Source organism: Natrix helvetica, assembly GCF_964273705.1.
Source record: "Natrix helvetica genome assembly, chromosome: 3".
Lineage (NCBI taxonomy): Eukaryota > Metazoa > Chordata > Lepidosauria > Squamata > Natricidae > Natrix > Natrix helvetica.
Window position 1 is genome coordinate 123,569,334 of NC_138549.1, and position 13,988 is coordinate 123,583,321.

The 13,988-nt window shown below is 37.9% G+C and overlaps 2 protein-coding genes across 2 annotated transcripts in view; both read right to left on the minus strand.

Moving 5' to 3' along the window:
* Nucleotides 1-804: 804 nt before the first annotated feature.
* Nucleotides 805-5,519, minus strand: UQCC2 (ubiquinol-cytochrome c reductase complex assembly factor 2). Its single transcript, XM_081948823.1, has 4 exons — nucleotides 5,309-5,519; nucleotides 4,120-4,194; nucleotides 3,730-3,799; nucleotides 805-2,154 (listed from the first exon to the last, which is right to left on the minus strand). The coding sequence occupies exons 1-4, from the start codon at nucleotides 5,444-5,446 to the stop codon at nucleotides 2,060-2,062; spliced, it is 378 nt and encodes a 125-aa protein (XP_081804949.1). The 5' UTR covers nucleotides 5,447-5,519; the 3' UTR covers nucleotides 805-2,059.
* Nucleotides 5,520-10,180: 4,661 nt separating this feature from the next.
* The window catches only part of IP6K3 (inositol hexakisphosphate kinase 3), a 30,752-nt gene continuing 26,944 nt past the window's right edge, over nucleotides 10,181-13,988 (minus strand). The window contains exons 5-6 of the mRNA XM_081947879.1: nucleotides 13,148-13,323; nucleotides 10,181-11,945 (exon numbers count right to left, since the gene is read on the minus strand). Coding sequence (XP_081804005.1) covers nucleotides 11,493-11,945; nucleotides 13,148-13,323 — 629 coding nt within the window. The 3' untranslated portion in view covers nucleotides 10,181-11,492. The remainder of the gene's footprint in view (nucleotides 11,946-13,147; nucleotides 13,324-13,988) is intronic.

Here is a 13,988-nt window from a genome sequence, read left to right on the forward strand (position 1 = left end):
TTCCTCCATGCACTACATTTGGATGGCTACATAGCCAGGTGCAAATAGAATTGACAGTTGTCAGCGAGTAGAAGCTTGCTACCTTTTTAACTTATTCAAAGATATATGGAAAATCACCATAAAAGGATTTCTTTGCAAGTGTTTCATGTTAAATCTTTTGAAGACATGAACATTTTGTGTCTAGAATCACATCTCAACTAAGAAGAATTTGCAAGAAAATATTCTATTAAGTTAATAGTTCAAGCAATCATATAATTCATGAAATGGCTTTTTTTTTTCTTCAATTGACAAGACTGGACATTAATGAAAGATTGCACGTTCAAGCTGCAGTACGAATGTGCAATTTGTGCCTTGTTCACTCAATAGAATAGTATAAAATACTTTTAGAATTCATCCTGCTTCCAGGCACGAGTTTGTGGGAAAATGTTTTAACTGTCATGGGTATCAGAAATATCAGTTATAATTAGTCTATATGGAATGGAGCTGCAGAAAAAATGGGAGGAAAAAAATGAGTAGGACTACAAGTATAAAAGTTTTGAAATATGAACTTAGAAGTTCCTTGACAGAATAATTTGCTCCTATCAATTTAGAAGATTTGTATAAGAAAAAGCCCCCTGTAAAGTCTACTTCTGCTAGCTGCTGTCAAATGTAAGCAAAAACAGAAAACAGTTGTGTATATTAAGTGTGCCCAGTTGTTCCATTAGTACTAGTCTATGGGGGAGGCTAGAAACAATCAAGGAGTCTATTTCATTCACATTTGGACCAAAGCAGAGTGTTCTTCAAATATACAGACTGCTGTGCAGATTTAGTAAGAAAAAGATTTTACTAATCATAAACCCAACTTTGTAATTTATCTTCATCTGGTTTGTTTCTCAAACAGAAGTTTAAAATGTTAATATGTGAATCTTCTGAAATTTAAAACACAAAATCAGTATAATAAATGGAAAGCGGATGAATCAGCAGCCTCTTGAAAATGTTGGTAACTTCATAAAATGACAAATCTTGACTAATTTTCTAAATAAATGCTAATCACCCACGGCCAAAGTTGTAAGTTTTAGAAGGCTATTTTACAAGTCATTTATTCTAATCCTCTGCTCAATGCAGAGTTCCCCAACCTTTCTGGCTTTGTGGATGGGGATGGTTCTGTGTGAGCGGCTGGCAAGCATGTATGCGCGCAGCTCCATTTGCTCGAGCAATGGGCATGGTGCCCGCCACTTGGGCAAATGAAGCGCATGCACACACCCACTGCTTGTGCAAGTAGGGATAGGCGTGTGCTACCCCTTCCACAGCCTGGTTCCGAATGGCTCAAGACTTGGTAGTGGGCTGTGGCCTGAGGATCCCTGATGTATAGGCTATAAATGCTTTCCTTCTATGGAAGCCTCTTTTCCTGGTTCTATGGAACCATGGCCATTGTGACTTATGAACCACAAGATCTATGTATGTGCTGATACATATTTTAGCAAGCATGCTATTTTCTTAGGATGCTAACATGTCCCACTGGTCTTTGCTGTTATTTCCTGGCCACTGAGAATGGACTTTATCTACACTGCAGCAAAAAAATATTTGGGAGCTGCCCATGTATTTGCAACTACTTTGCTATCTCATTGATTTCACAAGCAGCAGTCACAGAACAGAAATTTGTCCTCTCAATATTCAATTCTACACAACATATGGTAAGCGTCTCCCCACCCCCCAATAAGTGCTGTCTTTCAGTAAACACACAAACTAATTAACAGTAAGAAGCCACACATCTCTTTCACAGAATCCCAATGTTAGATTTTTTTGTTTTGTTTTGACATAAACTACAGTTCTGTTAGGCTCCAACACATCAGTTGCAAGATGACATTCACTAGTGCAGATAGGTAAACACCCACAGCATATAACTATATAATGTCCTGTTCTTCAGAGGGACTTCCTAAGTCTTCATAAACCAATGCAGTCAAATGGAGCTAGTTTATCCCATTTCAGAATAGCAGTCCATTGTCCTTTGCTGGTAACAAGGTGGTTTAGCAGTACTGGCAAAAACAGTGCTTTACAAAACCAGTTACAGACTGAGTTATTATTTAGAATCTTCTTTGTGATGCTTGGCAGAGAATTTTTCACGTAACCTTTTCAATTTTCCAAGCTTTCCTTCTTCCATTTGCTTTAGTTGTTCTGCAAACAATGGTAGTTGAATAAATTAAAACAGAATACGTTCTAAAAAAATAAGTTTTATATTTCTGCCTACTGTTTTAAGAGTGCTTTACAAAATATAGGTGGCTAATGTACTTCTTCTAGTATGCAACTGGAAGTCACAAGAATTTTTCCTCCCTGATCCACATGGCTTTGCAATCCATGCTGAATACTCACTATCACAAGCAATAATTCTGTTTTAAGCTATACCTTCAAAACCCTAAAATGCAAAGCATTAGTTTCCATCTAAACCTCTGCTTTGTTGCCCCAGGCAATATGTTTTTTTTATTCAATACAGTAATTCTAGAGCCAGGAAAAAGTAACATTTTCTATATGTATTGAACAAAAACCTGCAATTTAGCTCCATGCCACTCCAAAGATATTTCAAATGCATTCTATTGAGTTTATAAACATATACAAAAAATAATTATAATAGAAAATTATTAAATGATAATAGATTTTAGCCTTAACTTTTATATAGTGTACCCTATATAGAGGAGGCATTATTACATTTAGATCTATTCCTCACATCTTTTTGATCCAAAGAAGAAAGTAAGTGGACAAAGAATATGGACTTCCTGTTACAATTACATGTTATATTACATGTTAGTTTTTGGCTGATCCTCAGCACATGCAGGTTGTCTTTGACTTACAACTGTTCAAGGACTATTTGAAGATATAACGGCCCTGATAAAAGTGATTTACTATCAGTCCTTGCATTATAACCATTCAAAAATTCAGGTGCTTGGCAACTGCCATGTATTATGACAGTTGCAGCATCCTGGGGTCATGTGAGTACCATCTTGTGATCTTCCCAGCCAGTTTCTGACAAGCAAAGTCAATAGGGGAAGCCGGATTTGCTTTACAACTGGGTCAATCAATCACTGCAGGGATTTGGTTAACAATCAAGGCATGACTCACTTAACCCCTTTGCTTATCAATGGAAATTCTGGTCCCAATTGTGGTTGTAAGCTGAGGACTACCTGTACATCCATTTCTTTCTTTAGACAGCAGTGAAATATTGAAAGAGTGGTATGGAATGATATTATATAATATCCACTGAATTCCAAGAGTCATGTGACTTTAAATGGAAGAAATATGAAAATGGCAGTTGGGGCTATGGGAAATGGCTTGCTCCATTAAACCTATAGTAGCCTAGAAGATTACGTTCTTATGTGGAATGATTCATGCATTTAAAAAAAAGCTTGACATATCTACTCTTTAAATTGTTCACAGCTTTTTTGGATTAAAAATGGATTATTGTGTATCACTTTATACCAACATGCAACTTACAGCCACTAAAATACAAATATCAATGAGGCACACTGAACCAGTCATTTACAAGTGTTTTTAGAATATATTTGAATACATAGCTAAGCTGTTGACAAGACAGAAAGTTAGTGGCATCAAATTCTTGTGTGTAAAAGAGCCCAGAGGAAGAAAGAAAAAAAATGTACAAAAATTGTACATAAATCTAGTGTACAAAAGACTCTAGATTTATGCCAATAAATGTTGTTTCAGTAAATAGACTCCAAGCAGTTACTACAGTTTAAATACCTGTTGCAAGGACCAACTTGCATTCCTCCACTGGCACTCCAGAGAAGTTTGTATCTCTCAGACGTGGATACTATTCCAAAAAGAAAAAAAAACATATATAAATATATACCTCCCCTTCTCTGATACAAGGTAATGAAATAAATGGCAAGAAATGAAATACATTTGCTAGGTACTAGAGTATTGTTATGGTAATTAACAGACTTTGTGCATATTCGGGTCTATAAATGCACGTTTCAGACTTATTTTCAAAGATTATACAAAATTTTAGAAGAATGGGATTGTCTTTTTCTTGAACTAAGATAATGAACAGATCTAAACAGTATGCCTATTAGAAAATTATAAAGAGAGGAGTCACTACATACTCATATTTGCCACAATGGCAGAACTCACCTTATTTCTATAATAGTTAGTATGAATTTTGGTTAAACTTTCAAAAATTTCATCACAAGTCACTGGGTCAGCAATCTGCAAGAATAGATGGCAGTAAAATAGGAATTAAAAACTTACATATTTCGCAACAATAATTAAAAATAGATTGTATGTTCTTAATGTTTAGAAGATATTTCAATTATAACTGCCATACCTATTCAGTTATCAAATGAAAAAGCTTCCTAAAATAGATTTAACATGAATCTTGTGTGAATTCCATTTTTTGTCAATCTACAAATCAAAGTATATATCGTAATCCATATAAAGAGTACCTGTGTGATTGAGTAAACAGCCCTAAAATATGCGCACATAATGAACCTAAGACCCACAAAAATATATCACTGGGATATGGAGATCCAGTGTAATTTATATCTGCAGTAATCCCAACATTTACCATCTCACAAGTGCTGGATCCAGATCCCTTCATTTTTGTAACCTATTTGGCTCCAAAATATGACACAGAGTGATACATTTTGCAAAACCATGACTCCGCCTCTCTATCCTACCAAGGTGCTAGCAGTTCTCAGGGCAATGGATACAATCTCCCTGCCTCTGGGCAAGGAGAACTTTTCTCGACAGTTACATAAGTTTTGGCTTTATTACAGTACCAAAGACAGGGACACGCATACACCCCCACACACTCTTGTAATTCAGATTGTTGGGGGCAATATGCTGACTCTGTAAACAGCTTAGAGAGGCCTATAAAGCAGTGTGGAGCGGTATATAAGTCTAAGTGCTATTGCTACTCATGAGAAAATGCTTCCATGAAGTCTTTAGAAGAAAAGAAAAAGAGTCCTGAAGCATCCTACAAACTGGAGATCCACAGATCCCAGGATTGAAAATCACGCAGAGGCTTCTCTTCGAGTCCTTGCTTGACTCTGAATCGCTTGAGCCTCATTCATAAATCGATAAGGCGGCCGGCAGAGAAAAAAAGGCCAAGTCCTGAACTTTTCACAGCCTGCTATCCTGCCGCAGCCCCGGTTCCGCCCACGGCCATTTAACAGCGCCACAGCACAGCCCCTTCCTCGCTCTGGCCCGGGACGAAGAAGCTTGATAGCCGCAAAGTAAACGACCTTGGCGCCGCCAATTGCCTACCTCGGCCCCTTACAGCGCAAGCCCCCCCCCCCCCCCCCCCGATGCCGGGTCCCACCTGGGTATTCTCTCCCTCACGGAAAGCCTGCATCACTTTCTGCCGCACCACGACTCCCAAATCACGGCCGCGCTTGGTCTCCTCCACGGGCCACTCCTCGCAGAGCTTCAAGAAGCGCCGGTACCGCGCAGACGCCATCTTGGCGGACGTTTACCCGGCGCTATTGGCGGCCGGCTCACATGGCCTAGCCCGGGCTGGTACGTCACTCGGTTTTGGCCCACGAAGCCAGGAATCTATTATGAAAGAACGGAAGATTGCGCCTGCGCGAGTGGAGCTGGCCGATACTGAGGGATATTTAGTTTTAATCACCGGGATTACCGTGGTAGAGTTACGGGAGAAAGTGAGACATCAAAAGATGAAGTCAGAAATCCACTAGGGATTGCACTGATTGGACTGGGGCCAATGGCTTTGAGCAGTGCTTCTCAACTTCAGCGACTTTTAAGTTATGTGGACTCCAACTCCCAGAATTCCTCAGCCACCTTGAAGTTCAGAAACGCTGCTGTAACTCGGGACTTGTTACAGGTAGTCCTCGATTTACGACCACAATTGAACACAACACTTCTCTTGTTGAGACACTTGTTAAGTGCGTGCGTTTTGCCCCATTTACGACCTTTCTTGCTACAGTTAAGTGATCATTGCAGTCATTTAAGTTAGTAACACAGTTGTTTAGTAAATCTGGCTTCCCCATTGACTTAGCTTGTCAGAAGGTCATAAAACTCGATCCCGTGATCTCATGACACTGTGACCATCATAAACGTGGGTCAGTTGCCAAAGTGACCATGGGAATACTGCAATGATTGTAAGTGTGAAAAACGGTCATAACTCACTGTTTTCAGTGCCGTAATTTTGAATGGTCACTAAATGAACTGTTGTAAATTGAGGACTACCTATATTAAGCATCTGAAGAATAGATTTCCCAATGCAAATGGCATTGTAAATATAAGCTGAGAGATAGGTGTCCAGAGCAAATGGCAATAAAACCAGAACGGTGACCCCTGTGCCCTATTGTTACAGCGCAAGCTATGCTCTCTGGCCCTTATGACGATATGGCATGCAGCCATGGGGCTGGTTAGCACTCTGAAAGCCCCCCCCCTTTCCCTTTAATTAATCTGTTTTTAAATTTTAACTTTTCCTAGCCTGTTTTTAAATTTTAACTTTTATACAATTTTTCTGTTTTAATATTTTATTGGACATTGGCCAGAGCTCCTCTGTGAGGGAGAGGAGCAGTTCCAGAATGTGGTAGCTAAACATATCATCGTCATTCACTTTAGCCTTGTCCCAGAATATCAGGGGCAGAATTTCCATTCTATTCCATATACATTTCATCACTTCCGCCTCCATTGAGCTCCTTTGCTGAAGCATCATTGTATCAGCAAAACTACCATGCTGGTGACTGAATCAATAATGTTTCTTTGGCAATGTAATCAAGTGTTTGGTACGTCAGGGTTTTGTAATTAAGTTAGGGGCTTATTTAAAAAAAAATACTAACCCTTGCAATAAATATTATTTCCCATCTGTGCATCTTACTGAACATTCACTCACAGTAAATATAATAAAAAGCAGTTGCAGCCCCTGCCTTTTTACAACCACCAAATACTTCACCAACACATGACATTAATCTTAACAAACTCAGTTCTTCAAAGTTTCCCCTATTTTTATTTTTAAAAACAGGAAAAACGTTAAAATGCAACTACCCTAGTTTTTGAGGAAAAACATCCTAAATACTCTTTGGGGGCCTTGAAAACATGAGATCTACTGTATATTCCTCAAGAACAGTGAACGAGACATTAACTAGCCGATTCATCTGACACAGATCTACAATGAGGACATTATGATGTCATTCAGACTGGAAAAATCTGACTGGATGGTAGTCAAAAGAGGGAAGATTGACGGAGTGGAATCACCAGCAAGCCACATAGTAGACATATAGACCAACTACAAATAACCTGGTTTTCCACAGTCATGTGTGAACCACAGTCAGGAGTCAGAAACATCAAAGTATCACCAAAAGTTAAGATAGGCCCTGAAGAGCAAGCTCAATGGGAAGAACAAGATCCATGCCATCAATATGTATGCTCTGCCAATGTGAAAACTTGAAGCTCCTCAAAATGTACCCCAAGCCCCAACACCCAGAGACTGTGCTCATCTGGAAAGAGGGCAAGCAGGGTGTACCAAAGGTCAAAGCTACTATTTATTTATTTATTTATTTATTTATTTTATTTGATTTCTAGACCGCCCCCTCTCCCCGAAGGGACTACTATCACGGGTGAAACCCAGAACGTTCAGGAGCACATCAGTAAAATGGTAATCAAAGATGTTGGGAGAATATCTGACGCAGCAGCAGACAAGAGAGGAAGACCAAGCAGAGAAAGTGCCATGGGAAGACAAGACCCTGCATGGGATGCACCATTGACAGATAGCTGAGTGGCAGATATTGGGGAATTTCTACCTGTGGATAGAAAGGGCTGGACTAAAACACAGCACTGAAGCGCTGATCATAGCAGCATGAGAATAGGCACTAAGCAACAGATCCACAAAAGCAGGGCTCTACCACACTAGACAGTACCAAGGTACAGATGTCAGAGACAGTCCAATACATGATATAAGATGCAGGCAGGAATAGCATAGCTGAACAGCACAACCAAGTAGCTAGCACTATGTATAGGAACATTTGCACAATGTATGAGGTAAACTCTCCCAAATCCTGATGAGAAATTCCACAGAAGATGGTGAAGAATAACAAGGCTAAGATCTTGTGAGATTTCCCGATCTAGATGGATAGGCAAGTAATGGCCAACCAACCAGCCATTGTGGTAGTAAACAAGGACCAGAAGGCAGCAATGATAATAGATATAATGGTGCCAAATGACAACAGCATCATGAAGAAGGAATATGAGAAGCTGGAGAAATATCAGAGGCTCAAAGGAGGAAAGGTTGTGGAAAATAAAGGCAAAAGCGGTCCCAGTGGTGATAGGAACACTTGGGACTATAACCCCCCCAGGTTGGAGTCCAACAGATCCCAGGAACAACTTAAGAGTTTTCTGTCCAGAAGAGTGCAGTGCTAGGAACTACTGAAATACTGTCCAGCATTCTCAAACTTTCAGCCACTGGTGGGGGATGGATGGAGGCAGGCAGGCAGGGAGGGAGAGAGGGAGACAGACAGACTGACATAAAACACTTCTGTGATGGAAACTTTATTGTAATATTTTCCAAGCAAGGTGAACATATGATTTTGGCAGCCAATAGAAGATAGCAAATGTAATGTACTGTTGTAGTAAAGCTACTAATCCTATTCTTCATAGATACACCTCCATTTTTTATTTCCTGGAAAATTTAGTCCTTATATAGGATAGATGCTACTGCTCTATTGATATGTTGAGACTACTATACTTGTTTTGTTGGGGAATATGCAGCCTAAACATCTGGCTGACTGTGTGACCAACCATAACAGTACCAGTAGTAAAAGGTGCCTTGGGTGCAATCCAAAAACAATGGTAACACCACTTGAACACTATTGGCATTGACAAGATCACCATAAGTCAGTTGCAAAAGGTAGCTTTCCTTGGAATAGTAAATGGAGATAATACCTTTAAAATCATCAAACGACAACTTCTGCCTAGGCTAGATCTTGAGAAAGACTCGATAGGTGGATAAAATGCCTAATCCAGTCTAAACATCTGACTGACTCTGTAACAAACCAATTCAAGCCATACAAATCCAATAGTTGGTTTCAAATGGATTAGCTAAAGCATGGCCCCGCGGCCCCCGCCGTTCAAGGTAGGTGAATGGAGGGCTACCTTTCTCCTTAAAATATGTGCAAATTTATTTTCCTGGAGAGCAAAGAAAAAGTATTGTTCTGCTGCCAAATTGCTTCAACGGATGTCTCATCTTTCGTGGGGCAGAGTGGGTTAAGCTGAGGAAAGGACAGAGATGTATGTGGATCGGTGCTAAAAATGAGCAAAATTGGAGAATTGTGAAAAATCCAAAGAAAACCCAGAATTTGTTGGAGAATTTGTTAATTCCATCTTCGTACCATCTGTGTTAGTACCATCTCCATTTGGCCCCAGTGATGTCTTTACAAAGGAACAGAATCCTTCATAGGTGTGGGCACTCCTGAAACTTCTAATTGCTAAGAGCAAAAGGCAGAAGCATAACACTATTTATGTCATTCTATTTGTGGTGGCATCGCTGGCAGATCCTTGATATATAGTTAGGCAGATGCTTTTTCAGGGCGCTATGTTCTCTAGTATAATTCCCCAGTGCTCAGGCTTGACCATTAACTCTAAAAGAGCAAATTTAAGAGGAATGAAAGGTTTGCTGGATGTCATTTTAGCATGGCAATATTTTTATTCAATCCTTATACAACATAATTTAAACATTTATCGTTATAATACTCATTGAATTGACCCAGGAAATTTAGGGGGTAACTGGGTTGTTCCATTCTATGTATATTTACTCAGACAAAAAGAGGAGTTTAATGCCATTTCCCTAAAATTGCTTAGAGGAACTTCCTGCAAAGTTAAGCTTTTACAGCCTTGATGTTTTATAGCACGGTTATCTACAATTCTGTGCTGTAATAAATCCCATTGAACTTTATATGGCATCCTCCCTGGAAGTAGGATACAATTGCAACTTTTATTTATACATTTACTTAAATGTTGAAGGATGTTCCATCAAATATATATCAATGTGCTTAATTCAGAAGAACTAGCTCAATGTCTTATAGTCTGCATTAGCAGTTGTAACAGTTATAATCTAGATTGTTGCAGAAAATGAACACATGCATAAATTGCTTTCTTACTGTCAAATTATTATTTTATAAATATTTGACACAACAAGAGTTTGAGTTTGACAGGCAGCTCAAATGAAGACAAATCCTTTTGCACCCGGAGCCTATGAATGTCTAATGTGGAATTGCTTTGGATTTTGCGATGTCAGTGCATATTAACAGTATTCAAGATTATGAATAATTTCTAGTAATTTCCTGAAGCTGGGCAGCAGGCTAAGTGGAATATGAACTTGGCCTAATGATTTCATCTGCCTGTCACACAATTTGTTTTAAAGACACATTAAAGAAACATGTAGATAGCAAAAAGATTTCCTTGGAGGTCTGGTATTTAAACTAGGAAAACATAATTTTACAGCAATTATGTAAATATTGACAGATATGTGAGAAATTACGTAAGGAAATATAGACACAGTCAATATGTTGTAAGGCCCATATACTTTATTTACAGTTTCACATTCCGTCTTGCCTGCATATTTCTAAATCTATACTTTGTATTTACAACACTCAGCGGATTTTCCATATGACATGGGAGCAGTGTTCTTTATTTACCAAACTCCAAACTCCTGTAAACATTTTGTGAAGTTTGTTGTAATGGTTACCCACATGCAAGAAAAATACATACATGCATAGAAATGTTGATATAAAATGTATACTGTATCATTATTGGGCCCATAATGATATCGGTACACCCATGTTTCAAGATTGTCTTAACTCCTCGGCAGTGTAACTCTGACCTGAAGTATCAAGGTATGAATCCTTCCATAACTGCTTTTTCCAGATTTTGCTCCCTCTCTGTAACAAGTCTCTTCTTATTCTTCCATCAATACCTTACATTATTTCTCTGAGAATATCTGGAACCCTCTGCTTTTGATTGTGGCTCTGTCTTTGGAAAATACTTTGGCATAGACACTAGCATGGAATACAAAGGAACAAGGAGTTAATTTAATGTTTTTAAAGTACTGCTGTTTAGTAGCTAAGCTTATTCAAAAGTGATTGTCCTTCTTAACCCATAAAATTGGATGAATTAAGATGAATTGTTTTAAGGACCTGCCAGCCTATCTTCATAGCTCTTTTCATGAGTTTCATAGTTGTTTGGTCCTTGCCTGCCCTGCAAATCTGAATGGCTCTTCATTAAAAAAGTCCTTAACTCTTTGAGTTCTTTTCAAGTATTCTTTTTCATAAGTGACACGAATAGGCAACGGTAGAATTAGAAAAGAAAATCATCCAATGTTCACAATTATGAGGACTTCTGCTCAATCTATAGTGGCATATAGTATGAGCTTTCCTTAACAAACTGCCCTTTTAATTGCTGTAGTAGCTGGACGGTTTCCTACTGTTATAGCCCAATGTACAGGTTCTGCTATTTCAAATCATGAGTCTTTAATTCCGTAATTGTCATTCTCCTATAGATATACTCTGGAAAATTTTAATTAAGTTTTCTAGACCAAAAATATAACCGTGATCTGGTCCTTCATATCTCAAGTCTTTGTAAGTTGCATGAGCAAAGTCTATCATGCGAACATCAACTTTAGGATGGCCATTTCCATGTGAAGCAGAGCAGACTATGTTTTGATAGTGTCCCTGAGGGTCATTGTCTGAAGGCATTGTTTTCTCCAGTCCCTCATAGTTTATGAGAAGTGAGCTAGAGAAGAACCGGTAAGAATTTTGGTTTTTGATGACAGATAGCAGAGTATTCAGCTGAAACAAAATTGGTTCCACAAGGTCTGTTCTAAAATGATTCCCATTGTGAAGGAACTGGCAAAGGGCTTGCTTGAAGCCATCTGGTGAAAGTTTTCGTCCGTAGTACTTATCCTTGCAATTATATTGGATGGTATCTGCCTGGTAAACCTGAATTAAAAATAACAACAATCTATATTAGCCATCTGTTTTGCAGATTGTAATTCGTTATGTGATTTTATGTACTCCTTCTGAAAGCTTCAACAGTACATTTTGAATGTGTGCATTAGAAGCTTACTATATTTATCTTTATCGCTGCAAAGCAGGACTACAATGTCTTGCATACAGGGAACTGAAGTGCTGAGAAAGTGCAAGCTGAGATCAAGGCTTTGCATTCATGTTAACATTATTTATTATATTTGTATAGTATCTTTCTTTTCAAAGTCTTTTTGGTGCATTCTTTCAGTAAACCAATGACGTACTTGGGCTGAGCGCTAGTTACTGGTTTCCATGTTACCCAGCAATATTCAGAGCTACTGTATCATCTTTTAAAAAATGTATATGTCAAAGGATTTAATTTAATAGTTCTTGATGGCAAAATAAATTTACACTCAGGCAATCCAGTTCTGAAATTTACTTTCAGTTGCCACACTGACAGAAATGACTGCTTTGATGATTACATAGCTGCAATTATTCAAAGCCACAGGACAGCTTTGTGTTCTCCCACTAAGGAAGAATTTATTTAGTAGATGATTGTCTTTGACTTAGATCATCTGCTAAAGTGTCTCTCTCTATTGAAGTAGTTAGTAGGAGGATCAAAACCTAAAGTAAAATCTGCAGCTTTAATATATTTGCTTTCTATGAATTATCCTTATTTTTAGTGGCAAAGAAGCTGCTGTTTAGCTTTCTTCAGGGTGTAAGGATAATTCAGGTACATTTAAATAAATGGGCATTCCTCATCTGAATAGTGGACCATTGTCATTGCATATTTGTGTCTCCATACACTTGCTTAACTTAGATAAGAGGTGACATTTTGTTGTGGTTGCTATTTGATTAGTATTAGCTGCTCTGTGATGCACTGAAAATTTCAGTGATTTTCAACATGACCAATCTTTTCCCCAAAAGATTTCAGAAGGGCATTCATAACTTTTGCAAATTAATTTTTTTTGGAAACTGTAATTATCACCGATCAATAAGCATTTCAGATATATCATGTCTTTCTAAGTACAGACTGAGGCTAACACAGAGATGCTTGGGTGGAAAATCATATTTGAATTTAATTTATTTATAACCCTTTGTTTATTTATAATCACTAAATTCATGGTACTCTTTCATGGCAACACGTGTAATTTTTAAAACAGATTTCTGCTCACCTGCATGCCACAAATACGGACTCCAAGGGAGGCTGATGTACTCTGTTCACATTTCTTTATTTGCCGTGCTTTCTTCTCCTCTGATGCATCATCACCATGCTGCCTGGTTCCCATTTTTAAGTCCAGAATGCATGGGTATTTATATTTGGATACAACATTTTCTAGCAACAGAAATTCTGGATGTACTAGTTAAGGAAATCAGTATTTTACTTAGGTTTACTTTGCAGTTTTCCATTAGTTTCTGTACTTAGCTTTTTGTTTCCATTTCAGCTCATTTAGCACGAGAAATGTGTCCATCGTTTTCCATCCCTGGTAAAGGTCAATATATTATTTCTTCTTAGAGAGATCAACAATCAATGTACATACGTTGAAGGATAGTTTTAATTACAAGGTTGAGCTTTCACATACTACTAAGATGTGAATATCATGGTTCCTTGAATACAATTTCTAAGTGTGTAGTCTTTTTTAAAAAATTATATCTGAAAAGACTTTCAGCACAAATTCAAAATTTTGTTGTGTCTCTATATAACATTCTAGTGGGAATGCAATATTTTAAATATTCTTATAATCTGGATTATACAAAACTGAGCTGTTACACATCAAGTATAAACAGTGAAACTCGAAAATATATGAGATGCAAATTTGGTTTCCTGCAAACGTTTACTAAATAGGTTATGGCAAATAGGATGTATAAACAAGATTAACATTGTTAATTATTACTATACCGGAGATACATAACTGCCTTTCTGATAATTGTTAAATGCTAAATAAATTAAAATCTGCATTTTTCCTATTATAGAGAAATCCAGATCAAAATATTTAAGAGTTTCATCAGGTTTAG